Source organism: Glycine max, chromosome 10 (genome assembly GCF_000004515.6).
Source record: "Glycine max cultivar Williams 82 chromosome 10, Glycine_max_v4.0, whole genome shotgun sequence".
Classification (NCBI taxonomy): Eukaryota; Viridiplantae; Streptophyta; class Magnoliopsida; order Fabales; family Fabaceae; genus Glycine; species Glycine max.
Genome location: NC_038246.2, coordinates 38,139,296 through 38,161,871, shown reverse-complemented (window position 1 = coordinate 38,161,871; position 22,576 = coordinate 38,139,296). Strand labels below are relative to the sequence as shown.

At 30.8% G+C, this 22,576-nt stretch overlaps 2 protein-coding genes across 6 annotated transcripts; both read right to left on the bottom strand.

Moving 5' to 3' along the window:
- Nucleotides 1-1,344: 1,344 nt before the first annotated feature.
- LOC100781846 (ADP-ribosylation factor) lies at nucleotides 1,345-5,065 on the bottom strand. 5 transcript variants are annotated; one of them, XM_041005726.1, is made up of 9 exons: nucleotides 4,912-4,946; nucleotides 4,702-4,804; nucleotides 4,022-4,181; nucleotides 3,765-3,835; nucleotides 2,322-2,441; nucleotides 1,909-2,027; nucleotides 1,722-1,803; nucleotides 1,533-1,633; nucleotides 1,345-1,479 (listed from the first exon to the last, which is right to left on the bottom strand). In XM_041005726.1, the coding sequence occupies exons 3-8, from the start codon at nucleotides 4,167-4,169 to the stop codon at nucleotides 1,628-1,630; spliced, it is 546 nt and encodes a 181-aa protein (XP_040861660.1). In that variant the 5' UTR covers nucleotides 4,170-4,181; nucleotides 4,702-4,804; nucleotides 4,912-4,946; the 3' UTR covers nucleotides 1,345-1,479; nucleotides 1,533-1,627. The 5 variants fall into 5 exon arrangements, with proteins under 5 accessions (XP_040861660.1, XP_040861659.1, XP_006589108.1 ...); XM_041005725.1 differs by lacking the exon at nucleotides 4,702-4,804 and having other exon boundaries at nucleotides 4,912-5,065; XM_006589045.4 differs by lacking the exon at nucleotides 4,702-4,804 and having other exon boundaries at nucleotides 4,908-5,024.
- A 727-nt stretch (nucleotides 5,066-5,792) lies between these two features.
- Nucleotides 5,793-9,531, bottom strand: LOC100781298 (WAT1-related protein At1g09380). The gene is made up of 7 exons (XM_003535987.5): nucleotides 9,214-9,531; nucleotides 7,685-7,747; nucleotides 7,290-7,406; nucleotides 6,864-7,119; nucleotides 6,609-6,767; nucleotides 6,364-6,515; nucleotides 5,793-6,231 (listed from the first exon to the last, which is right to left on the bottom strand). The coding sequence occupies exons 1-7, from the start codon at nucleotides 9,387-9,389 to the stop codon at nucleotides 6,021-6,023; spliced, it is 1,134 nt and encodes a 377-aa protein (XP_003536035.1). The 5' UTR covers nucleotides 9,390-9,531; the 3' UTR covers nucleotides 5,793-6,020.
- Nucleotides 9,532-22,576: the final 13,045 nt, after the last annotated feature.

Sequence of the window (22,576 nt, the reverse complement as noted above, 5' to 3'; positions counted from 1 at the left end):
CCTTCCCCAAAGGTGGCACATGTGCTCTAGATATACCACGATTCTATTTAGGTGCTTCTTGACAAAGTAAGCAAATTCTAAAGGAATTGATCACACGCAAACACAAGATTTTAATGTAACATCTCAATTTTGTTTATCTTCGGAAGTTAATAGTAAAAATAATATTTGCTTGTGTTGAACTATAATGTAGAAGCTTTTGAAATAGTGAAAAAATCAATAGGAGTAACATTTGAATCACATGGACCCTAACAACCTCATTAAGAGTAATCCTAATCCTCTTTTGTGTTGATGCCACCATTTTTTACAATGTACTCATAAGCATCAAAGCAACAACTATATATATATATAAAAAAAAAAACATGTAAATGTAGACTTGGAGGAAATGTTTATGAGTACATACTAAAAAATGGTGGCATCAACACAAGAGGATTACTCCTATCGAAGTTGTCAGAGTCCATGTGATCCAAAAGTTACTCCTATTGCATTTTTTATTATTTCAAAAGCTACTGTACTATAGTTCAACACAAAGATAGCGTCCTGCTTTATTATGTATTATGAGTTTCTAATGTACACACACTTGCTCAAATCTAGTTAAATTCTTGTGTTTACGTGTGCCCGTGTGATCAATTCTTTTAGAATTCGCTAACTTTGTCAACAAGTACATATATAGAATCGTGGTTTATGTCTGCTTTGGTTTTGTTCATGATTACTGGATCAGATTCCAAGAAAAAAGGATAAAGTATCTAGTATGTCATAATATAATAGATAGATGAACTTTAGGGAATCAAAGCTGTTGAGAACTGCATGAATCCTCTGTTATATGTATTCCATGCACTCGTACAAATATTATATTTCCTTTGTTGTTTTGATGATGTAAATGTCACTTTATGTATAAAGGGTATGGTGCAGATGGGCATTTGATGGGTGTGCTGAACTTGAATTATAAGAAAAATGAAGAACCATGCATGCAGATGCACACAGGCCTAAGATGTATTGGAATTTATGCAACCAACGATTGATTAGCGCAGCAAACATACACATCTTTAGACCGTATATTCATTCCCCGTTGATTCAATTACAGACATAGGCTTTTGTGACATGAAAAAAAAAAAAATAAAACATTAACGTAACGTCGGTGATAGACTCGAGTAATTCAACTTTTTTTTAATAGAAAAATGCAGTGCTACCAGAACCATTGATTACAGAATTATTACTGTTTCCGCATAATCAAAGTACTGTACTACATATTAAGTGAAATTTCTAAAGCGTCCACCGGGACATCTGATTAATGGAAGCTTTAAATTTAAAGGTTTAGGGATTATTGACTGATGCAGCCATGAAGGATTGAAAAGCATGATCGCGTCATGTATAGTTTGTAATTCATTAATTATTTAAAAATTCTACAGGATTCAATACGATTGCTATGATATAGTATCAAACACCTAAATAAAGAAAAAGAAAAGACTTAAAAGAGTAAAAAAAAAAAAAAAAATATATATATATATATATATATATATATATATATATATATATATATATATATATTATAATGCTATATAAGAGAAGCAGCAACCCATCAACCTCATAATATAATAAGCAAGAAATAGCGGCATTCCACAAAATGTCCCTAAGCCTGATCCAGAAAAGTAAACAACAGAAATCAATCAGAGTTATACAGCTCAAGCAACGAACACAAGAGATGCAGAATTTTTAAGGCCTACCTTGTTAGCTATATTGTTGGAGAGCCACTCCAGTCCTTCATATAGTCCTTCCCCAGAGGTAGCACATGTGCTCTGGATATACCTGCAATGAGCGAGAAAAAAACACTCAATACAAAAATTCAATTATCAAAGAACACATTAATTGAAGGTGGAAGCAGGCAGATATAACAGAAATGCATTTGAATACCAGTGGCGTTGGCGAAGAGAATGAAGACCAAGCTTGTCTGTGATTTCTGCAGCATTCATAGCATTTGGAAGATCTTGTTTGTTGGCAAATACCAGGAGAACAGCATCTCTCAACTCATCCTATAAATTAACCAAGTAGATAACTAAATTTTCTACCACAAAATATAATGCTTAAATACAACAGTGTCACTATCATCACTCATAAAGTCAACCGAAAAAAGCTACAGCCAGAAGATTATCAATAAAAAGTGTACAACTATAGCCAGAGCTTCCTGGAGTTGACAGAGCACGAGAAGTATCAAAATTTCAAATCCAGTGTATGCAAGTTTATTTGCAATCAAGCAAGACCTTTCTGTCAAAGTGATGCTGTCCACATATTTTAGATTCACCTTGCTCTTAGTGTCATCTATTTACCTCATTCAACATCCGGTGGAGCTCATCTCTAGCCTCAACAACACGGTCACGATCATTGCTATCCACAACAAAGATAAGCCCCTGAGTGTTTTGGAAGTAGTGTCTCCATAAAGGACGAATCTGTGAGTGCACATTACAAAAGACCATTATTGATTAGTATGCAAGAATAAAAAAATGAAGGCAAGACAAATTTGGAAGCTAACCAAATAGGCCTTGCATGTATGTGTTCTAATTCTAATAAAGGTGCAGAAGCCATAGGAACCATCCAAAATTTTTGCAAAGTAAACAGGAACACAGTAGAAATTTTGCTACCTCATAAAAAAAAAAACTTCGTACCCCATTGCCCAGAGGCTCTTCGCTATGCGAAGGTATGGGAGAGGGATAATGTACGCAGCCTTACCCTTGCATATGCATGAATTTCAAAAATGTTGATTAAAGCACACAACATGGTAAATACTAAATACTTTTGAATAAATACAAATGGATGAATGAACAAAGGCATTCATGGAAATACACTAAAAAAATACATGGATGACCAGACTACTCTGTACATGACATTCCATAAGTAAATACAACTCATCAAAACCTTTACAAATACATATGTACATTGGAATTCTGATTAACATCCGAACTGTAAGCCACACCATGTATCATGCATTCCATCACATTTTCATAGGAAAAACTTGGAAACCTCAAAGGCTTAATATGTAGTTTATAACTTAATGTAAGTATGTTGGTGTTGTGTGTTAGTGAGAGAACCTCTGATAGGCACAAGACCATCAACAAGCATGTTGCCATCAAAACCAACAAATTTTAAGGAGCAAATTCTATAGAAGGGAAATCTAGAATATATTACAAAAGATTGCATATATCTACATTTAAACAAACATAAAGCAGCATATATTTTCATAGGCAGTGGCAGAGCTTCTTTCAGGTAGGGCATGGCAACTACCGCCCTAAAGTCTTGAGTCTTTCTTGTTTTGTCATAAACTTCCTTCACAGTCAAAGCTTGATATTTTTCACCACAACTAGGACCTAAGCTAATTCAAAGGAAGAAGGACTACAGAGAAGACATCATTCAGCTCCTTCCCCTATCAAACTTTTGGATGATGTTCTGTCACTGTTTGTAGGAGTTCTTTGTTTAATTTATTATAAAATGTAAGTCCCAACACTGATAATTTTCCCTAATATGAATAAAAGAAAAACTCAAAAGGAGACAGGTGCCATATATGTATCCTATGTTGATGCTCAAAAGTAAGTTTGAAATAGAAAGAAGTAGTTAGTAGTTACTGCCACATGTTCACAGCACATCTGTTATCAACAAAGAAAAGTAACAGGAAAAAAAATACTATAGTAATATAGTTCATAGCGAAATTGAATAAAATGTTCTTCCACAGTTTGAACAGAACTTATTGCAAAAATACAAATATACAAGCCACAAACCTTATCTTGGCCACCCACATCCCATACAGTAAAGCTAATATTCTTATATTCCACAGTCTCCACATTAAATCCTGGATAACAACAAACGTAAGCATCAATTGGCAATTCAATAATCAACAAAAAGATGAGCAAGAGAAGTAGGATGGTGAGTAGAATCACAACATAAAGCACTATAACTTCTAAAACTAGAGAGAATAAAAGAAGTTGAAACATAAGCAAAAAAAGGAAGCATGTAAAAGACCAATTCAGGTGAATACCAATTGTGGGAATGGTTGTGACAATTTCTCCCAGCTTGAGCTTGTACAAGATGGTAGTCTTACCAGCAGCATCAAGACCTACCATGAGAATACGCATCTCTTTCTTGGCAAAGAGCCGGCTAAAAAGCTTGGTGAAAGACAACCCCATCTCTTAATTCAACTGGATGCAGAAGTTCATAAGAAAGCACATGTTAGCCAAATCACATAGTTGCAATCAAATCTCATATTTCAGGAATCAAATGTATAAGAGAACCGTTCTCATCTTATCCAGATGCAACGAACACAACCTAATTTTTGAAACTCAGACTGAAATATAAATAAATAAATAAAATACTAAAAGCAAGTGATTCCAGGTTTTTTTGAAAATTAAAGAGGTAGTGTTAAGTGTTGATTTATTTCACCAACTACCTAGAAAATCCATCAAACGAAATACAATAAAATAATTCAGTGCGAGCTAAAATCTAAACGGAACAGGAAAAAAATAAAGAGGAAAAATAACAGAGAGATCTGCTCCACAAAACTACGAATGACGATTTTCAAAAACTGTTTTGAAAATAAAATAATTTGACTTCTTCATTCAGCAGAAAACACTACACAGCAAATTGCGAATGTTTGGATCTCCGTTATTGAGGAAAACCTGCTCGATTTGCTATTCGAAAAAGAGAAACGGATTTACTTACAACAGATCTGGTAGCGTAACAAGTAACAAGATGGCAAGTATTTGAATTCAGATTATGCAGGGACGAAACAAGGAACCAGAACTCGAATAAAAGCTAATCAGATCTAGAGCAAGCAAACACGCGAAAATGAGTATATAGCTAAGGCAAGCACCTCTCGCAGTCCAGAAGATAAGAAACTTATGCAGAGCGAGAGAGAGAGAGAGAACCTACAAGAAGAAGAAGCAGAGCCAGAAGAATGAGATAATTAGCAAACATCCAATAAGAAACTCCCTGGAATCAACACGCAAGTGAATGTTCCACACATAGAAAAGTTGATATTTAATGTTAAAGGTTACATGACTTTTTAAAAAAACTTACATCACTTTTTAATTGGTCATATGATCACCCATATTTAATTATATAATTGCAATTTAATCATGTCACCCTCCCTCGTATAAGATAATTTCATCTCATATAATGTCTTTTATATTATATAAAAGCTTTTTCTAGTGTTAGGCACTAAGGACCAAAATCGAATTTTGTATACATGTGTAGGAACTAGAATTTACAATTTTTTAGTATAGGACCTAAAATTTTAAATAAAGGTAATTATTTAATAATTTTTAAAAAATATTTTTAATATATAAATCATATGGATGTTAGTGTAATGAGATTAATATTTATTCTTCTCTCACACACAAATTAAAAGGGGTTAATCTAATATAAAAGATTGGTCATTTACTCATTTATAAGTTATAACAACTAAGGTTTGGATTTGCTAAAAAAAAGTGTTTTCATTTAGGATTCAACAATGTCTTGAATATAAGATTTTCTCCAAAAGAATATACCTCTAAAAACTATGAAACTTCTCTGTTGGGAGTTGCTCAAGATGAAAATAAAAACATTTTTCCCATAAGATGACTGTATGGTTATTTTAAAATAGTTTTATTTTTGTACAATACTAGTTTTTTATTTTAATTTTAGAATTACGTTTATAATTTATAATTCTTGCTTTTTTAACAAGCATTCGAATCAAATAAAAGGAAAACTTGAAACAACGATGCTATTTGTTAGAAAAAAACAAAAATTGACATGAAAAGACTATGATCAAATTTGAATAAAATTCTTCTGCATTAAAATTGATATCGTTTAGTAACATGTAACAATCTTTTCTCAACTTGAGAATCACATTCTTATTGCTAGATAGGGGTAATAAATTAAAAATGTGTAGGAACAATTTTCAATCTAGGCTTTCAAATGTGACACAAGATAACAAAATGCACCAGGCATTAGAAATGTGTTGTCTTCATGCACTTGATCTGCATTGAATCCTCTGCCCTTTAATTAGCATCATGATGGTAACCGTTAACGTTGGAAGGATCATATTCATAGGGTTGCAATTCCAGGTCTTTCACCTCATCCTTCTCGCTATCCTTTATTGCCTCCATGACCGTGCCTTCAACTTCAACAACGTCTATCTTATTCATCTCTTTGTTCTTTCCCCACAGAACAAAATACAGCCCCAACACTATCAGCAGAGACCCTATGACACTGCACCAAACCAAATTGAAATAAAACATAATGTACAACTTTTATTTATCATCAGGCACAAAAATAAAATCATATATAGATGGGTGAGTATTGATTATTGAGTAAAGTCCATATCATATAGTAATTTCTTACGTGCCAACGTATAATTGCTCGTGAAGAAAAGCCCAGCTAGCAACAGCAATGATGACAAGCAGCAAAGGGGAGAACACAGACACATAGAGAGGACCTTTCCTCTCAATGGTCCACGCAAGGAGCACATACGCTAGCGCAGTAGAAATAGTCCCCTGAAACCAACATTATAAAATGCAATATAATTATGACTATTATATAATTATATAAATGTACCACTCATCATAGAAAATGGGAACTATATGTACCGCATAAAGAGCAGAGGTTAGTCTTATAGTACTGTGGAGTGACCAAGCTGAGACATTGTGTTCAGCAGCCAAGGCAATGACCACACACTGAATGCTTGCCATCAAACACATGTAGAAAGTGCTAGTGTAAGGAGCTGGATAGCTCTTGCTCATGTTTTTCTGAACAACCAAAACAAGTATATATTAATTTAAGGAACCCTTTTTTCCAAGTATAGTAATTAATTAATTGAAAATATCAGTTGGCATGATTCTTACTTGAACTATGAACCATACTGCCCAAACAAGAGCACTAACAATTACAGCAACAGGGCCCAGAAGATGGTTTCTTCCACCACCAGAAGAAGAGGATTCTCTTTGCATGTTTTCTGCATATCTCCAGTGAATCTTTGATTCACCTAGACCAAGTACTTTTCCATGGTAAAATGATAAAAGCACTGCTCCACCCACACTAAGGACTGTCCCTAAGGCCTTCGCTACCCCTGCCCTAGTCTTGATTCTCAAATACTCTTGTCTGCGTATAAATAAAACGTAATGTAAGTGCTTCTACTATGTTTTATTTTTCTGGTGATCATTATCTAGTTCTATCTTAAAGCCTTTTGCAAAGTAATATTATTATTTATTAGTGAACATGAATGATGAAAATACTGGGGTAGTCTTGTTTGTTTAATTTGCTACTTATACCTGGAGAGGACAGCAAGAATAAAAGTGAATGCTGGTAGCAAGTTGTTTAGTGCACATGCAATTGTAGGGGTTGAATATTTAAGCCCCAAGAAGTATAGAATCTGATTTCCTGTTACTCTGCATCCAAGTTCAAATTAATAATTAATAAATAATTGGAATTAGAGGAACAAAATATCAATAAATAAAATAATAGATATTATTTTTCTAAGAACATTTCCAAATAAACAGTTTGGTGATTGAACATTGAAGTGTTATATCAATGAATTCTCAGCTTATAATGTGCTCATTTTCTAACTAGAACAGGCATCATCATCATCATCATCATCATATAAAGTCTAAAAAGAAAATGCAACTTGAACAAATTAAAAGGGTAGCAGCAACCAGATTAAACTTACCCTGTTAAGGAAGATAGTAATATCTGGAACGCAATGTGCTTTGTCATTCGGGGAGCCGTATTCCTATTGAAAGTAAACAAAAAAAAAATAATAATAATAAAAAAATTGTAAATCATGATGCAATCACTGATCAGGGTTTTCTCCCCTGTTTTAACATGTATTATTTTAACGGACAAATAACTACGAGTACAACTATATGCCCTGAGCAGAGTCTTTATTACGAGTAAATCATGTGTGAACACTGTAATTATAATTGATCAGAAGCTCAAAATGTGTTAAAATAATAATAAAGTCCGCTAGACTTAGAATTTAATTATAATTTGTCATGTGTAAAATTGTTTATTTTTCTAACAATTATTTTAAAAATTACATGGACATGATTATCAATTTATCATCCCAGAAGTAGAACTCCGGAAGTTGTGTTGATAAAGGACGAGAAATTGGATGCAGAATATGAGATGGGTCAGGAGGCATAAGGGCCCAAGAAGAGGAATAAGGGCCCAAGAAGAGGAATAGCCTTAGGCATAAATGGTTCAAGAACTACGAAGTTCCTTGAGCATGGGGTGTATGACCTGTAAAGTGGCGTAAAGTACGGGGAGTTGTTATTTTGTTATGGTGCTGATGTGGTGTTGAGTTTTTCTGTTATTTTTTAGCACATGCTTCTATGTTATAATGAGGAAATAAGGAAAGTGTGAATCATACAAGCATGCTTGGTTGTACAAAAAATCATTTGCTTTGTATAAGTACATGCTAACTAAAAATATATAAGCTAAATATAGGTTAATAGCTAGAAGAGGGAAAGTGTATAATCGTGTCTTTGATTTGATGTTTGAGAATTTCTTGTTGTAAAAGATTTTTAAATTGATTATAGATCAAAATTTGATTTTAAATTAAAATAATTTTGAATAATCTTTTGTTAGATAAGAAAATTTATAATAAATTTTATTTCTAACTTGATTTTATAACGAAAACATTTAAATATACATTACTAATTTTAAAATTAATTAATTTAAAATCAATTTTATTAACGTTTATTTAAACATACACTAAATAATTGATTGAATTAAAAATATTTGATAAAATTAATTATTAAGCTAACTGATAAATATAATAATAAAATATTTAATTGTTTGAGATAAAACGAGATTTTAAATAAATTATTGAGGATAAAAATAAAATAAAAAATAATAATTTATAATTTTGATAAGCTAGTTGAAGAAACTTATCAATATAAATTAGAAACCGTCAGAATAAGCTCATTTGTTAAATAAATTTTGGGTCAGACTAGCTTATAAATTAGTCAAAAAGTAATTTACAAGTTAATAAAGTGACTTATCAAACACAAAGAATTAGTAAGAAATTAAGAATTGTATTATTATTTTTTTTAAAGAAGAGAATTGTATTATTATTGATGCACGTATATGAAATAAACCTGACTACAAAATAACATAAGCAATATATTCATCAAATGTTGATGTGAGATATATATATATATATATATATATATATATATATAAGTATATTATTACCGTTCTAACCAAAAAGCGAAGGGAGCAAGGGAAATAGTTGCAAAAATTTGGCGATAAGCAACGAGAACAAGAGGGTGCATGCCAGATTGTATTGCAAGCTTTGAGGTAATATTCATCCCTGCATAGCCCAATTGTACAATAATCATGGCCAACAGTGGAATAACACTACTCGCCATTAATTCTCTCTTCAAAGTAAAGGTTCTTTCTTTTCTCTGCTCTGCCTTCGGAATTTGGAGACAGCTTTTTAGAGAATAATGGGTCTTGATCGACAATGTAACTGGACAAAGGATGAGAAATGAAATGTAGGAGATATATGTGTCTCTATGTACAAATATATATAAGAAAATGCAACAAGAAGTATGGGAAGCCGTGAATGAAACGAGTATAAGAAAAGGGTGGCAAGTGTTCCTGATATAAAAGTAAAACAAGAAAAAGAAACGTAAACAGACAGTGCTTATATATTTATAACCTGTTTTTGAGAATAAAACAAATTTAGGTAGTAGCTTATGGCAAACACTAACACTAACACATTCTTAAGAAATGTCTTTATACATGTCAAATATTTTTTGAATTCTGTAAGAAAAATAAATTGTCTGAAAAATTATTTTCCAACCAAAGATTTCACTCTTCAGGATTTATGTCAATGGTTAAAAATGAGATTTAAAATTAAGGTTTAAAGATTAAACCTAGTTCGGATGCAAAAATTTGACAAGAACTTGGTTCTTGTAGTTTTTATTCAAGAACCTATTATACAGTACTGGAGTCATATCACTTCTCTCAACAATAAAATAAAAACCAGTTATTTATTATAAAACCTCAAATAAGAAACCTGCACCGTACCGAAAGATTTCTTATAATTTAAATACTTATATTAAAATATAAGTAATTTTTAGATTGATGAGATTCAATTTTTTATGTCACTTTATAAGGTGAGTTAAATACTTTATAAGGTGAGTTGAATAATTTTAAAAAAATGTCACGGATTCAATCTCCTTAATAAATTAACATTTATGATAAAAAAGTATTTGTCGCTTTACCAAAAACTTATTACACTTCAGTTACAAGGAATGACACAATAAAAGTTAGTTATATCTTAAAAAATGTGTATTTAATTATTGAATAGATCTTATTTGATCAAAACACAAAATGAATATGTGCCATAAACACCAGAGTTAGGGTGTGTAACATTTCTTCTTTTTTATATATTTATAAAAATATATTAGTTTTTATCAAATATTTTATATTATTTGGTTTTTTATAATAATAATTAAATTATGTTGGGTTAAATGTTTTAGGACCTTTAATCTTGAAAAGTCCACTTCACCTATAAAAACTGACAGATTATCTAAAAGCCTAATTTGTTTCTTACACTATTTCTTGTTTTTCGTTCTCTTTGGAGACTAATGTTTCTGCCATTTTGTTTTGAGGAATGCATAATCGAGGTAAGGCAGAGTGGGTTCACTCTTCTCTTCTTTACTCTTGTATGAGTGACAAAACCACGGGTAGATTTCATGATCCTAAGTTTATATTTATTTGTGTGTTTAAATTCCTGGATGTGCTGAGATTTTGTGTTCTCCTTTCATATTGTTTTAGGGATTTTTAATGGGATTTGAAGGATTGTTCAAAAAATGTTTTTTCTTTTTTCTGATTGTGTTGTCGATATAAAGAAATTTGGGACTATTGAATTCTATGAATATCGCTAAATTATATTAATTTTTCTGAGTAAACTGAATATACTAATTGATGGCCATTACGAAGACTCTTTACAAAAATCAATTACGTGACAATGTCTCATTTGAACCCCTGTCACTTGTTTTGCGCCGTTGTTACAGACTCTTGCCCACAAAATGAGTACATTTGTGTGGGAATTGGGTTACGAGATCTTTCTTTCCTTGCCTATAATTTGTAATGATAAGAAAACTGCACCATTGTTTCTTCTTGTTTTGAAATTGGCCTAAGGCCTTTGAATTACATGTTCACGTGAATTGATGTTTTATGAGAGATTTTGTTCGTAAGTTTTGTGTTAGTTTTTTCTAATATATATAATATGGCTACATATACATTTATACTTAATTCATGAATCACAGGTCATGAAATCACGTTGGTTTCTTGTGTTGTACATATATATAATTATATATTTATAAGTAATACTATTATTATATGCATATATTATATTCATATTCATATGTAGATATGTTTATTATTATTATTATTTGATTTCTATTATCACATAGTGTTGCTAAGGTGTGATTCTGAAAGTTATTATGATGTTAAAGCTGGGAACATTATCATTTGATTCTATGCATGTGTATATTTTGTTCCGTGAACATTGCCATGACACATGATATATATACATATGATTGGGATTGTGATTGAATGTATAATATCTATGAATAAATGCGTAAACAATATGTTATGGTATGAGTATATGTTGTGAAAAATCTTAAGAGAACTTAATACTTATGGGATAAAAATCTCAAGGAATTTAAAAATTAAAATATTTGTATATTATTTGTGAATCATGTATTATGTTGTGCATATGTGTTTTAAAGTTAATGACGTTTATGAACCTAACCGAAGAGGTTATGAATAAGTTGACGTATAACTCTGATCTTAGGGGATGTAATGGTTTAAAATCTCCTTTAAGTTCATGTTAATCATATGGGTTGAAGTATCCTTGCAAGGTTAAAACATCCTAACGTTCCACCGGTGATATCATCTCGGTGAGAGTGATAGTGTTGAGTTGTTCATTGTGTGACAATTCGTCAATTACATGGACTTTCAAATTATATTCACAAAGTGTTTTCAAAATGATACCACATTTATGTGAATCATCTTGAATCTTTATCTATGTGTGTGAGACATTCACTACTACAAAAAGGATTTTTTAAGTCGGTTCTTTGGGACATTTAATGACGGTTTTGAACCGTCGTACAATGTGGTGTCGTAAAATGACCTAACATGTTCAATGACGGTCTTGAAACCGTCTTTGTATAGTAGAATTTCTAAGACGATTATTCAAATAATCGTCTTGAAATGTATCATTTATCAAAGGCGGTTTTAAGTCTAACTCGATTTAGTAAAGTTTACTTTCTACAACGGTTATACACGTAATCGTCTTAGAAAGTCGACTAAAGTCGACTATATTAATACGATTATTCCAAAAATTGTTTTAATATAACTTGTATATCTAAGATTTTCTAAGACGGTTTTTGGAATAACCGTCTTAGTATAATCGACTTTCTAAGACGGTTACGCATATAACCGTCGTAGAAAGTAAACTTTACTAAGTCGGTTTTTCTCATAATTGTCTTAGTATGTCTAGTTTAGATTTTTTTTAAAATCTTTTTGCTTGTATTTTATTTTTTGTAATTTCTTTGAATTTTTTTAACTTTAATACATTAAACATTGATTTGAAGCAAAAGTATATTACTCATCATTTTCAACAATTGTAAAGAGATAGATTGACAGAAAGAGACTTCGAATAATATTGTGTTGAATATGATGTAATACAATGTTAATCTCTATGCATAAAACTTAGAGCACTAGTTCTTATATAGTCCAACTACAAACATCATTAACCTTTATTTATAGTAAATCCTAACTAAACAGGGAAACAAAATATTAGACAACGAAACATCTTGAAACCAATCCTAAGACTAAGAGATAATGAAAAATAGGAAAATTGAAGCTCCTACTTGCTACAAACAAACCAAAATGTTGTCATCACCTTGACTTCATATTCTGTATACAGTAAAAATAAAGCTTACCCCACACTAGATAACTTCCTCCACAGCAGCCTCGACACTAGCAGCTAATTCTTCTACATACCTGGAACATAGATATTTGGTTTTATATCACATAAACACTAAAGCTTATTAGTTATGAGAAATGATTACTTGACAACAAAATTTGAACACATTGAAGCAGAAAAGAAGCCAAAGGGTGACAAATCCAGAAATTTTAATCACCAATGTGAGGAGAAAAGGAGAATAAAATTCATGGTGCTCAAGAACAATTATTTAGTAATGAGTATATGGTAAAGATCCCACAGCTATAACATTATCATTATCAACTTACCTATCATGGAAGAGCTAAATACATTAGTAAGGAACCAAATAAAAATAGCTGAAACAGTTTATGGAATGGCTAATATGGCTTTCTACCCAATTAATTAATAATTACCTTAGCCTTTAATTTTACAATTAATATGACTTTCATAGTCATTCAAAATTTGTTTGTGTCTAATTATCTAAAGGATTGAACTACGAAAGAGTACGTATGGACAAACATCTTCCTTGTAAAATTGAGTTAAGACTGATTAAGACAAATCACACATAATAAAAGTTATGCATTGCATTATTGCATACCTCTCCTCTGAATGCTGGGTTGATTAGTCTGGTTAATAGAACCGCTTCAGGGTAAACTAGGATTTGCCAGTTTTTGTCTCTCATTGTTGGCATGCTTCTCTGTCTTTCATCTGAAATAGCCATGTAGTTGAATTTACTATTAGGAAATCACATAATTGCATTTGATTTTCCTTCCAAAAAGTCAAGTTTGTCAAAATTAACTATTTTACTCTGGTCTAAATTTTTTAATGTAGTTTTAATAGTTTGGTATTTGAATTTATAATGTTTCTTTCAGGGCTAGTTAATCGTACAAATTCATGCCTGATAAATTGTTGAGTTTTATGATAATTATTTTAAAAATCACAATTATAATAATTTCTAATCGTTAAAAGTATTAAAAAAATTCATAATAGTATATAAAGAATTTACACCAGGATTAAATTAAAACATATCAAAAGATTTAAGAACTTCGTGGAACTGAAATTTTATAGAACCAAATAAAATCAAAACATGTACTAATCATTTAAGAACATAATGTAAAATAATTTATACTATAAAATATTTATAAATCATATTAAAAGTATTTTTAAAGTAATTATAATACAAGTTATTGATAAAATAATTTTATAATAAAAAGAAAAGGGATTAAACCAGTTTCTTAGTAATGCAGGAAAATCAGTGGCCAAGCCGATGAATTAAAGATGAAAAAGTCAAATGGAAACTTCAAAATAAAAAGTAGCAATAAGCTGGTAATCAAGGTTGATAATTCTCAAAGCAACAAGTGTTAATTACATGCTTAAAAAATCAAATCAAATTGTTTATATGTCCTTTACTTTACTTTACGTAGCTTTTGTTTACATTAGAGAAGCAAAAATGCAAAGGACATTGCTTTACATACATCACCCTTGATATGAAGACTGTTAATCACTATTCAAGCAGTTCCAATCAATGGCTTTGCAAGCAACAAAATGCTCATTTCATTGGTATCCCAGTCGAAACCTAGTTGCATAAATCTCTGTAAAAGGTCAACAGAATGGTTGATCAAAATCATGGATATCTAATAATTTAAAGGATAGAGCATAGAGTTATAGACCTCAAGAAAAATGAAGGGCGAAGAAGCAAACTACCTTAGAAAGCAATGGTAAGAGAAGTAGGAAAGTCAAATATAATCATTTAGGTGGCATTAGGTAAGTTGTAAAACAGGTTCATAGATTCATTAATTATGATCTTTAATGTTTAATTTGTAAGTAAAGCTTTAGTTTCCAAACTATGAATATTAAAAATTCCCTGGCCACTTGCTCCTATAGATCACAAAAGCAGTGCTCCCAGTGATTGTAGTGGCACTGTAAAATCACATGAAGGAAAAAAAATACAGATTTGGACTAGAATATGTTTCGCACATTACTCACAAAAACAGATGATTATACAAATGCTACCACTACTCCCTCTCCCCCACATTTTATTTTCTCTCCCAACGAATATCACTTCAAAAGTATAAAAATTATTGGAAAATTCAATATATAAAAAAGCTGAAAGATTTGAAAGTGAAGAAAACTAAAACCTGATCACCAATAGTTGACCACCACATCCCTTGCAAAGCCAAGCTAGGAGGGCACGATCCTAGTAAAAACTCCCGCAGTTCAACTCTTTCCTACAAAACAATTGCTCAAGTTCAGTTCAAAATCTTCCAAATTCATAGTCTAGTGTTTCCAAGGCAAAATTGAATGTCTGAAGAGAGCACAATAAAAACAAATAAAACTGACAAAATTAAAAATAAAAAAATTAAACAAAAAAATTACAGTGCTGCCACGTGTTTCCAGCGAGACTCTTAGCCTTCTTGCCCCATCTTCCCAGCACATTGCGAACGGTCACCACTGTCTCGGTCACAACCAAAACGAAAATATGCATCCACGCGCATGCAAAGGGAAAGCAAAACACGATATACAAAATAACAAATTTTAAAAAATAAAAATACTGACCCATGAACATTTTGGGAGGTAGGAAGAAGAAGTGGAAAAGTATGGATTGGAGCGCGATTCCATGTGCGGTGGAAGCGGGGAAGTCGCGGAGCGCTGAAACGCCCTGAACGAAGGCAAAACCTTGGGGACGGGGACCTAAACGGTGGCGGCGTCCTTATGCGTGTCGGCGAGGAAGTTGCGAAGCGCTGAAACGCCCTGAACGAAGGCATTGGGAGCATCAGGAGCAATGTGGAGCGCAGAAACCCTAGCTTGCAATGGAGAAGGAATATGAAGAGGGGAAAGAAATAAAAAAGAGAGAGAAAGCTGCGTGAAGGAATACAAAGGCGGTTTTGTTTTAAAAACGTCGTTGTTTAAGTTTTTGATAATTATATAAATGTCACCTTGTCACATTCTAAGACGGTTATTTATAACCGCCTTAGAATATACGATGTAAAAATAATTTTTTGTTTTTTTAATTACAAAATTGCCACCGTGCTATATTTTAAATCGGTTCTCCAGAACTGTCATAAATATCGCGTCGTAAATCCAATATTTTCTAGTAGTGATTTGAAGTGAATGTTGTGTGTTTGTGTGATACAATTATTTATAATATATCTTTTTTCTTATGTCTTTCTTAAATTTTAAATGTTTGTAAGATATATCTCATTTTCCATTTGTTTGTCTTGTTTGTGTTTGGGTTGAATGTCTTTCTTGGAGGTAAAACTCCACTAGATTATGATGATGATGTTGGAAGAGAGACTTAGACCTTTATTTATTGTCTTTTATTTTTAGTTTATTTTGGGACAGTAAGGTTCTAACGGATTGTGATATCAGAGATTAATTTATTATTTTATGTCTATTTTTTTAAAATTAAATTAATGATTTTTATTTCTTAAATTTGATTATGTTTTAAGGAATTGTAACATCAAATTTGAGTCAATATATTTTATTGTCAATTTTAGTATTTATTTGAGTTAGGTATATAATGACCTTTTAGTATGATTACGAAAGTTTTAAATTTATTATTTTATTTTGAAATATTTTTTTATTTAATTATTATTTACACGGTACATGCATGTTACATCAAGATTATAATTATTTATAATATATATAGTCCGTAATAGCACATATTGAACAAACTCTCCCGCATAGCAGATGTCATTCTGTTTATGGTTTTTTGTCTCGGGCTGGAAAGCTTTTGCTGAATTCAGAATTTTGGAGCAATAGAATGTTATACTTCTAACCAGGTCCATGTCAGCAAAAACAATAAAGTGAATAAAGAGGACCCACATCAATTCTGAATTCTCATGTCACAATATTAAAGTTATGTCTTATTATGATGTTTCTTGACAAATAACTTGTCTAATAAATATTATGTTGTCAAATATGAATTGGATCTAATGGAAAAAATTAATCTCTTTTAACATGTTAAATTAAGATTTGAATTTTTATTAAAAAATGTGTTTATATTTATTGTCAATCATAACTCGAATAGGATTATTTTTAAAGGAAAACATCTGTCAGAAAAAAATGTTGTGAAAGACTCGTTCCAAATTCATGCTATATATGCAATGAAATAAGATTTTTAGGAGAGGTCAATAGCTAATTTTTCTATGGAATGAAATAAGATTTTTTTAGGAGTGTTGAATAGCCAATATAATTTTTCTATATTGAGGGATTAGTGTGCTTTTTCTACCGCTTTTCCATAAAAAAGTAAATTAATATTTATAAACTATTAGTTTTTTAATTGCTTGAAAATCAGTTAATAAATAGTTATATGTTGATACCCATAAAAAACCTCTGGGATAATGCAATTTAATCAAAATATTTTCATCCATTCATCTCTTTGTCCTAACTTTACTATAAGATAACTAAAATTATGAGAAATCATTGACTCTTTGAAACACGTGACCACATCGTTTTAAATTTGGGGTGCGTGTGCTTGTAAAATTGAACTGTAACTAATTCAACTACTTCATACATATTTGAACTATGCGCGATTCTACTTTTACTACTTTTATTTTAACACATGCAATCTTTCTTTTACGTATTTGATGTTCTATATTTGGGCTCATTACATTTTAGGTTTTTTGTCATAGTCTCGAAAGCTTTGGCTACATTCAAAGTCTTGTATGTAGGCTTGTATCATCCAAATTTGTTAATTTCCGGCCATGCTCACGTCAGCAAAAACTACAATTAAGCAGGATCATCTCAATTAAGCAGCAAAAACTACAATTAAGCAGGATCATCTCAAGCAAAAACTAAAATTTGTTGGTACATATCTCTTTGGAGTTACATTTCGTTGTAACTATGTTAAAATAAATACTCTAAACGTGAGACTATCTTGTTCTAAACGTGCTCACCGACGACCATACGTTAAGGTTTGAGTTGTTCTCAAAACCTTTGAATTAGTATGAGTCTAAAGAAGTTTGATATATAAAAGAATATTTGAAATTGTGCTTAGAAAGACAAAAGAATGAATACTCTTGAATATATTGTTTAAAGGTACAAGTGAGAAAGAAATACTTGTGTGCATTTTGAAACGTGATTCATGTGTAAAACTTTGCTTTTTACTGAAATTATTAAGTGTTGTTAAGGATTGGATATATATAAGTGTTGTAACACCAAGATTCAATTCTACTTCTCAAAATCATGGTTTAAAGTAAAAATAATTATTTTTTGTTTTGCCTTCATCATGGAAAAAAATTAATTATTTTTCTCACCATGGATCTAATTCAAACACACTAATACTAATAGTATATTAGTGTGAGACTAGCCAGGATGAAAACCGAGTTCATTTTCTTGTCCATTAACTCATTTAATCTACTACACTACTTATAAAAGAAGTCCATATTGTGTTAAAAACATTTTAGGTTTTATCAAATTGAACTTCATTTGTTCATTTTGTTTCACAATATGTTATTTCATACGTAGCTCCATATAACAATGTAGCTCGCATTTCTATATATAAAAAAAAAAAACAATGTAGCTTGCATTTTGTAAACTTTATTACTAATTGCATGTCTAATTAATAATACGCTCATGACCATCATCAAACCCCAACAATGTTGCTCAGATCACTCGTAGTAAGAGGGGTGTTTTCTTTTTTCCCACAGGCACTCGTAGTAAGGTAGACACTTTATTTTAATGGGCTTATTTCGGGTTAGGGAAAGCTTTGTAGGGATTTATTATTATTGAAGGGATCGAGACTTATGTGGTGCCCATTAATATAACATGGAACCTCTGTCGCATGTGCAAACAGGATCTTCTGTTTTTCTTTTGGTACCTCTGGTACCCGTTTGATCTATAATAGTATTCTTTTTGGCTATTCAAAAAAAAAAAATGTTGCTCAATTCGCTAAAGTATCCAAATAAAAGAAATAAAAAAAACATTTTTCTTAAAAAAAACTTAGATATTAAGTTATAGTTAAGATATAAATAATCAACGTATAATATTATATTTTTATTTAATACAAGCAAATACATGTGTTGAATATTGTGCAAACAAATATTAACTTAATTGCACTTTTGATTTTCCATATTAACATTATATATACGAACATGCTAACTCCATGTGTACCAGTCGTGTAAATTGTATGTAATTGCTTGTGTAAGGAAAAGACATTATTAGTTCAAATTGACAATGAAGAGACTTAATTATAAATTTTTAAAACTTTTATTCTATTTATTTATCTTTCATTTCCATTGAAATAGAGAAGGGTGTGATAATCTACAAAAATTTTCTATCTGGTTTCTGATTCATTTCATGAGAGCGATCGGCATTTTTCCCTTCTAAAGTATTTAATTTTACGTTTTAATTTGAATGTGATTTTCAAAAACTAATAAATAGAACTTTCACGTCCCCAATATAACTCTTCCACACACGCAATCATCTGTATGAATCATTTTTTCCCTTACAAGTTGAACCTATAAGCACCCATAAAAGACCAGGCAAACTGGGTCTCTCCTAAAGCTAAAGCCTAAAGGTAATGTTTCCTCTTCTTTTCCTTGTTTTTTACCACATAAAGAGATGGTCAACGTTGCCTCCATCATAGAAAGTGCTTTTTTATGTTAGAACTTAAAAAACTGATATATGAAGATGTCAATACTACATGCATTCATTTCATATCTTTTATTTATCTTCATCTCTCTTTTCTTATTATATTATACCGTCTATTATATTTAACTTTTTTTTCTCATTTATTTCCTTTTCATTTTAAGTGCCAAATAATATATGGGATATCAATGCAATGCATTATTGTCCTTATAATGTTAACATCGCAAGCGTAAACTGTAGCTTGATTGTTGTGAACAAAACAGCACCTGATTAATTCATTTTTCCAATTTACTTTTCTTCCACACTACTCTTTTCTGATTATTTTTTTCTCTTTCCTCTCTTACTACTTATTAGTTATTATCTCCCTTGTGGTTGTGACTTGTGAGTTCTGGGCTTCCAAAATTGGTCCACTAAGGACTAACGGCGTTTTATAATATGACTCGGTTAATCATTTTTCGAACATGCTTAATGCAAATTGAGGCTGTTGTCTGATGTCAAGCTAATAATGCATCATTCTCACTGCTGCTTATCGTCTGCTCAATCATTACAATGAGACTTTCATACAACAATGAAATTATTTTAAACAAAAAAATTAAAATATATTGATAATATATAACTTTTATATTATTATTATTATTATTATTAAAATATATTGATAATATATAACTTTTATATTATTATTATTATTATTATATTAGTACGAAATAGTCCCTACCGAAAGTGATGACTAACCTTCATCAAGGACTATCAACACACAAAGATAAGTATTTTTCTCACAAAAAGCGATGATTAACCTTTATATAGATCTAGTATCATAATCTTAAAAGGAAAAACAAGTCTTTAATTTAGAGAATATATCTTTAATTCTAAACATCATCCTATAAATAAGACAATATCTTTTTTTAAATCTAAACAATATCCTAGAAATTTGAAATTACAAAATTGAATTGTTTCCCAACAATCCTTCTCTCAAATAAAATTTAATTTCATCTCCAATCTTATTGGATGCCTGACATGCTTTCACTTTGCTTGCACAAAATCTGGTATGTTTCACAATATACTCGACAAGTACTGAATGGTGACACTTCTGAACTTGTATCACCAACTACCTCCATTGGAATACGCCTCTTGACTATCACATCGCCAATTAGACTTTTGGCACAAGAACCACACGCAAATTCATCATCAACTTCCTCAAGCTTCTTCAATACTCTTCTCTCTCTAGTCACTAGGCCGCAAAATCATTCAACTCTGATACCAATTGTTGGGAGAAAAAAATGCACTCATGTCTTTATTACTCAAAAATCACACAACCAAGAACAAAAGGCAACACCTTAAATGAAATAGAAAAAGATCACAATTTTATTTAAAATGATTCAGGCCCTCACCCCTACATCCACAACCTCAATCTCAATTTGTTTAACGTGATTCAGACCCTCATTCATATATCCAGGATCTCCTTAGAACAAGTTTTTAGGACAATATGGACAAACTTGTAAACCTTCCCTCAACATGACCCTCCTCTCACTTATGGTGGTGACCACCTTTTCAAGTTGAGTAATTCTCATCTTAAGAACCTATATATTTAGACCTAGCATCATAATCTTAAAAGGGGAAACAAATCTCTAATTTAGAGAATACATCTTTAATTCTAAACATCATCCTAGAAATAAGACGATATCCTTTTTTAAATCTAAACAATATCCTAGAGATTTGAAATTATAAATTTGAATTGTGTTTCCAATAGCAATGATGTGTCGTCATACAAATTGATGTTCTTAATGTTATCAATGGTTGTGATGGTATCACGTCATTACTTAACTAACGACATGGACTTAAAATAAAAATTTTAATATATAAAGGAATCAAAACAACAAAAATACTTATTAGGACCCAAAACAAAATTCAATCATTTATAGAGACCTTAAAGATATTTAAGGAAAAAAAATCACTTCATTTCTTATATTTTCGCTTAATACAACTCTATTTATCATAATATCTCTAATGGTGATTCATTCACAAGTTCTTAATTTTTAAAATAAATCTTACACTGTAATACTACATTTAATAAATTTAAATTTTTTTTATTCCAATAGTAAACTCACTTAAGAACATAAAATAAAACTTTAATAAATATAATATATATAGAGAGAGGAAGGATCCACTTACTTTAAGAGTAACTCTTTTAAAGAGTAACTCTTTTAAAGTTATTTTTGGAGTAAGTGAATCTCTCCTCATATATATATATATATATATATATATATATATAGTATTTTTAAGAACTTAAAATAAGTCTCACTTGTAATTTTTTCTCTATTAATTTAGGTTTGTTCTAGCTCTACTTTGATGTAACATTTTCATATTCATATATAAAAAATAATTAGTCTTTTAGGTATGTTGGTAATTGTCCAATTTTTTTATCATGTGTATGAAAAATAAAACTTAATAAACATTCACTTAGAATATTGTTATTGGACACAATCAATAATGAAATAACACATCATTAAAATTTGAAGCAAAATGAAAAAAATAAAGTGATTTCTCCTATGTATGTGAATTTGGATTTTGGATGGCATCGGTACCTCAAATTTGTTTTAATAGTAGGATATATTTTATTTTTAATTGTTGATTAATACTTCAACATTACTTTTGTAAAATTAAACAATAAAGAAAAAATGATAGAAACAACTTTATAAAGACAAGGACAGAGGGCATGGAGGACCAACAAAAGAATTCTTCTTGTTCCCTATTGATGTGATCCTTAATAGGAGAGGATTGCTTGATATAGGTCACAGAGTTTGGATGACGGCACTTCTAGAGAGGGAAGATAAGTCAGGGTAGACGCCACAAGGATTACCTTGATAAGTCTAAGATTGGTTCAATAAGGAACCCAGAGAAATGCTCTCATATAATATTCGCAAAATGCCAAAAGTACCTTATATTGAAAACGAGTTCAATACATATAGTGTATCTGAGGTGCAGCTGGAAAGACACCAATTT